General features: G+C 56.8%; 1 protein-coding gene across 1 annotated transcript; it reads left to right on the top strand.

The window, feature by feature from the left end:
• Positions 1 to 297: 297 nt before the first annotated feature.
• On the top strand, positions 298 to 782 carry GNI_238510 (RNA-directed DNA polymerase; the record flags this gene model as incomplete). Its single annotated transcript, XM_011136489.1, has 1 exon — positions 298 to 782. A coding segment is annotated over one exon (485 nt), but the record flags the coding sequence as incomplete, so codon positions are not given.
• Positions 783 to 1110: the final 328 nt, after the last annotated feature.

The following is a 1110-nucleotide window of genomic DNA, read 5'->3' as shown; positions in this document are numbered from 1 at the left end:
AATTGGAGCGTTACCGACAGGTAGAGCGATGTGACAACAAACCAGGGACAGGAAAACAGGTAAAATCCGGTAAGAGGACCAAAATTAGTAGCCCGTAGATTCTAGTGTAGATGAGGGGAGGAGCAGTAGGAATAGGTGGTAGGGTAGAATCTGATAGCATAGACGTTGTCGGTTGGAGGGGTACGTGCCCCCCAAACGCAAAAAAAAGAAAGGAACAAGCCCAAGTACCAAGAACAGCCGGCGCTGGTGGAAGAGGTCGAGGCGCCGTACGCCAAGCAGAGACGACTGAAGCAGGAGTTGTGTGTCCCAGCTAGAGGAATACCGGGATGTGTGGGAACGCCCCAAGGCCGCGCAGGTATGTTACGAGGCTAAGTTCGAAGTCACGGGAAAGCCGTACAAGGCTCGTGTGAGACACTACGAGCCGGATATGCGGCAGGAACTGGAAACCCAGGTCCAGAAACAGCTGGAGTTGGGCGTGATCAGGCCGTCGAAGAGCGAGTGGGCGGCGGCCCCCCACCTCGTCAAGAAGAAGACCGCCGAGTGGCGGTGCGTGCTGGACTACCGGAAGCTGAACGAGTCAATGATTTCCGACTCTTACCCGCTGCCGAGGATGTGGGACCACCTCAGGAGGGCGGCGGGGCGCAAGTACTACGTGACCCTCGACATGAATTCGGGCTTCTGGAACGTGCCTATCGAGGAGGGGTGCAAGCACCTCACGGCGTTCATAACTCCGATAGGCCTGTTCGAATTCAACGTAGTGCCTCATCGCGCGGTGGATCTCCGTCCTCTGATTTCTACTGAAATTCCCCCAAACCACTGACCAGGATGCCGCAGCAGCCCGTGGAGTGAACGCGACAATATCTGCGACGACTTCAACGCGACGGTTCGATTCCCGCTCCTACCATTGCTCCGACCACATCACAACCCCCGCCACCGCCCCATGTAGTGCCGTGTAACTGGTTTTAGTGGGTAACTGAGAGTGCAGGGTGTGTAACTGATGGCCACTGGAAGCTGTCTCATTGGACGACCCGGGTATCAGTGCCCCACACACACCAAGCGAGCGCTTCACCATTTGAGCTAGGCCGTGGCGCGAGTGTGTGGAGTGCGATG

Source organism: Gregarina niphandrodes (genome assembly GCF_000223845.1).
Source record: "Gregarina niphandrodes unplaced genomic scaffold scaffold00945, whole genome shotgun sequence".
In the NCBI taxonomy this organism is placed as follows: Eukaryota; Apicomplexa; class Conoidasida; order Eugregarinorida; family Gregarinidae; genus Gregarina; species Gregarina niphandrodes.
This window is presented reverse-complemented; position numbering and strand designations above follow the sequence as displayed.